Consider the following 3,057-nt stretch of genomic DNA (forward strand, 5'->3'; position numbering starts at 1 on the left):
TGAAGAGAAAAAGCGCTGTGAATTAGAGCCAGAGCCTGCAGGCCAGGTGAGAGAGATTATAGCACCTTCCACAGATTCTAATTGCCTCAGGTGTGAAAACAAAGTCCTATTGACTTAGCTCACCTCTGGAAACAGGTACTGATATAGGTAGAAAACAAGTGATGTGGTTATCTTTTACCAGAGATAGTAACACAGTGGGAATTTCAAAACTGAAACTTCAATCTCAATTTTTTTCAAACACTACTTTTTTTTTTTCACAAGCCAATACACATTCTGAAGGGTCGGCAAATATTGGTATTATGCAATCCAATTATACCTAAACCACATTTAGGCTGGGGTAGATATATTTATTTTTGGTAACATACATTAAGTGGCACTAATTACACAGGAACCATAAGGTAACAAGCCTGAAACCACAGAGCTGTAACTCTGCCACAGCCGCATGGACTTGGGTCTTGCTGGTTGAGTCCCCACTCCCCCCCTTTTTTTGAAACAAACTGGATACCCAGAGGTACACCAATGAGATCTGCTAAGGAGCAAAGCGCCACAGTGGTAACACATCAGAGTACCCTGCAGCTGCCAGGTGGGATGCTGGTTTTAAAGTAGTTCCAACCCGATTCACAGGAGACACCTGCTTTCTCTTTCAAGAAAGAAGCAAGAAGTGAAGAAATTCACAGCACCTGCTGTGTCAGGCAGGGTTAGGGTACAGGGCAGTGGCGGGGGGGGGGGGGGGGATGGTGGTGGTGGCCTAGTTGGATGTCATTGACCATGGTTGACTTCTAAACGCTGTAGCAAGGTGACTTCCGGTTTGCAGTCTTTGGTAAACTACTGATAAATGGAAAAAAAAAAAAAAACGCCAATAAGCAGACAGGAAGCCCAGCGAACACGCCACTCGCACCGAGCCGCAAGGTTTCACAGGACCAGGCAGCCCCACCTCTTCTTGCCGCGTCTGGCGTGCAGAGCAGCCCTCGTGGCCATCTCAAACACCTCCCTCACGCCCTCTTTGGTCTTCGCCGAACACTCCAGGTAGCCGAAGGCGCCAATCCTGCTGGCCACGTCCCTGCCTGCCTCAGGCCGCACGGGCTCCTGCTTCCAGGCCGCCAGCGCCCGCCTGGTGCCCGCGTCGTTCCGCAGGTCCTTCTTGTTCCCCACCAGGACGAGGGGCACGCCGGGGCAGAAGTGCCGGACCTCCGGGGCCCACTTGGCCGGCACGTTCTCCAGGCTGTCCGGGCTGCTGATGGCGAAGCACAGGAGCACGACGTCGGTGTCCGGGTAGGACAGCGGCCGCAGGCGGTCGTACTCCTCCTGGCCGGCCGTGTCCCACAGCGCCAGCTCCACCCGCCGGCCGTCCACCTCCACGTCGGCCACGTAGTTCTCGAACACCGTGGGCACGTACTCCTCCGGGAAGTGGTCGCGGCTGAACACCACCAGCAGGCTCGTCTTGCCGCAGGCGCCGGCTCCCACCACCACCAGCTTCTTCCGGAGGGCAGCCATGGCGGAGGGAGGCGCCGCGCCCGCCGCAGGCCCAGCCCGGGCGCCAGTCCGGGGCGTCGCGGAGGCTGACGGGGGAACGGACGTGCGCGAGCCGCTCGGGAGCCCTGCAGCTCCGGGAGCGGGAGACGCGGCGCGCTTTCCCTTCTCCCCGCCAAGTGAGGGCAGTGTGAGGACGGCGCGGAATGGCCGTGTGGAGACGGCGCGGTGCGGTGTGTACAACGGCAGGAATGACCGGAAGCTGTGTGTGGACCTCGTATTTATAACCACCATGATGGCAGCATGGAGATGGTGCGGTGCGGTGTGTACAACGGCAGTAGTGACCGGAAGCTGTGTGTGGACCTAACATGGCGGCGTGGAGACGTGGCGCGCTTTCCCTTCTCCCGGCCAACTGGGGGCAGTGTGAGGGCGGCGCGGAATGGCCGTGTGGACACGGCGCGGTGCGGTGTGTACAACGGCAGGAATGACCGGAAGCTGTGTGTGGACCTCGTATTTATAACAACCACGATGGCGGCATGGAGATGATGCGGTGCTGGTTTTCACAACAGCAGGAATGACCGGAAGCTGTGTGTGGACCTAACAGCGGCGTGGCGTGGACACATGGCGCCTTCCCTTTGCCCTGCCAAGTGAGGGCAGTGTGAGGACGGCGTGGTGTGGAGACAGCGCGTTTTTCACAACGGTAGGAGTGACTGGAAACTGTGGACCTCGTTTTTGTAGCAACCGCAGTGGCAGCGTGGTGACGGCACGCTTCTGGGTTTCACCTCCAGGTAGGAACGTGGGCTGTGCAGGTGGCATGGTGCCACCTTGCACACCAGCAGTGTGGATACTATGCATGCTGACACAACCCGAGTTTAGGGCCTTGAACCCTGCTCTGAGAATTAAGTTAGGTCGGGTTGGGTTTCTACTCTCTGGCCTGCTGGCTGTGCGAACTTGAGCAAGAGTTTTTACCCCAGTGGTGTCCTCAGGAAACATACTCATGCAGAAAGGGAAAATGGAAACTGTTTAATGATGTTTGAGAATTTTTGATGCAACAGTTTAGTTTTATACATCCCTATACGTTTTTCCATAATACATCATTATATTTTTAAATTAAAAATTCATTTCACAGGAGAAAGGAGGAAAGGGTAAATGCATCCCACTTATGTCAGGATATTTTAATTAATAAGTTTTTTTTTTTTTAAGCAAAAACTCCATCCCTTGTATACCATAATCTGAAATTTCCTCATCCCAGCAAAGACACTCAAGGATAGAATTTTGATGGGGAGGTCCCAGTAGAACAGAAACTCCCCCCACGGCAGATTTGAGTCTCTTGTGCTCAGTGTTATACCTTCCGTACCTGGAGTGCTTCTGGCCTAGAGTCTCAATGACTTAGAAGGACATCCTTTTGCAGACAAAGGAGTCTATGAAGATCTAGGCATTTGGTATTAACTAGTTGAGAGAAAGGGTTAAATGAGGTTCAGAAATGGAGTTTGAAAGGGAGAATCTGACTTAAGGTCTAAGTGATAGAATTCATTGTTGCCGGATCTTAGCATGCCACCCTACTGTCTGTTTTTAATACATACCACT

The 3,057-nt window shown here is 53.4% G+C and overlaps 1 protein-coding gene across 2 annotated transcripts; it reads right to left on the reverse strand.

Annotated features, from left to right (window-relative positions):
* Nucleotides 1-317: 317 nt before the first annotated feature.
* On the reverse strand, nt 318-2,262 carry LOC138843579 (transforming protein RhoA-like). Of its 2 annotated transcripts, XM_089301941.1 has the most exons (2): nt 935-2,262; nt 318-828 (listed from the first exon to the last, which is right to left on the reverse strand). In XM_089301941.1, the coding sequence occupies exons 1-2, from the start codon at nt 1,762-1,764 to the stop codon at nt 780-782; spliced, it is 879 nt and encodes a 292-aa protein (XP_089158067.1). In that variant the 5' UTR covers nt 1,765-2,262; the 3' UTR covers nt 318-779. The 2 variants fall into 2 exon arrangements, with proteins under 2 accessions (XP_089158067.1, XP_089158068.1); XM_089301942.1 differs by lacking the exon at nt 318-828 and having other exon boundaries at nt 884-2,256.
* Nucleotides 2,263-3,057: the final 795 nt, after the last annotated feature.

Source organism: Oryctolagus cuniculus, chromosome 8 (assembly GCF_051225735.1).
Source record: "Oryctolagus cuniculus isolate XC-2025 breed Fujian yellow rabbit chromosome 8, ASM5122573v1, whole genome shotgun sequence".
Classification (NCBI taxonomy): domain Eukaryota; kingdom Metazoa; phylum Chordata; class Mammalia; order Lagomorpha; family Leporidae; genus Oryctolagus; species Oryctolagus cuniculus.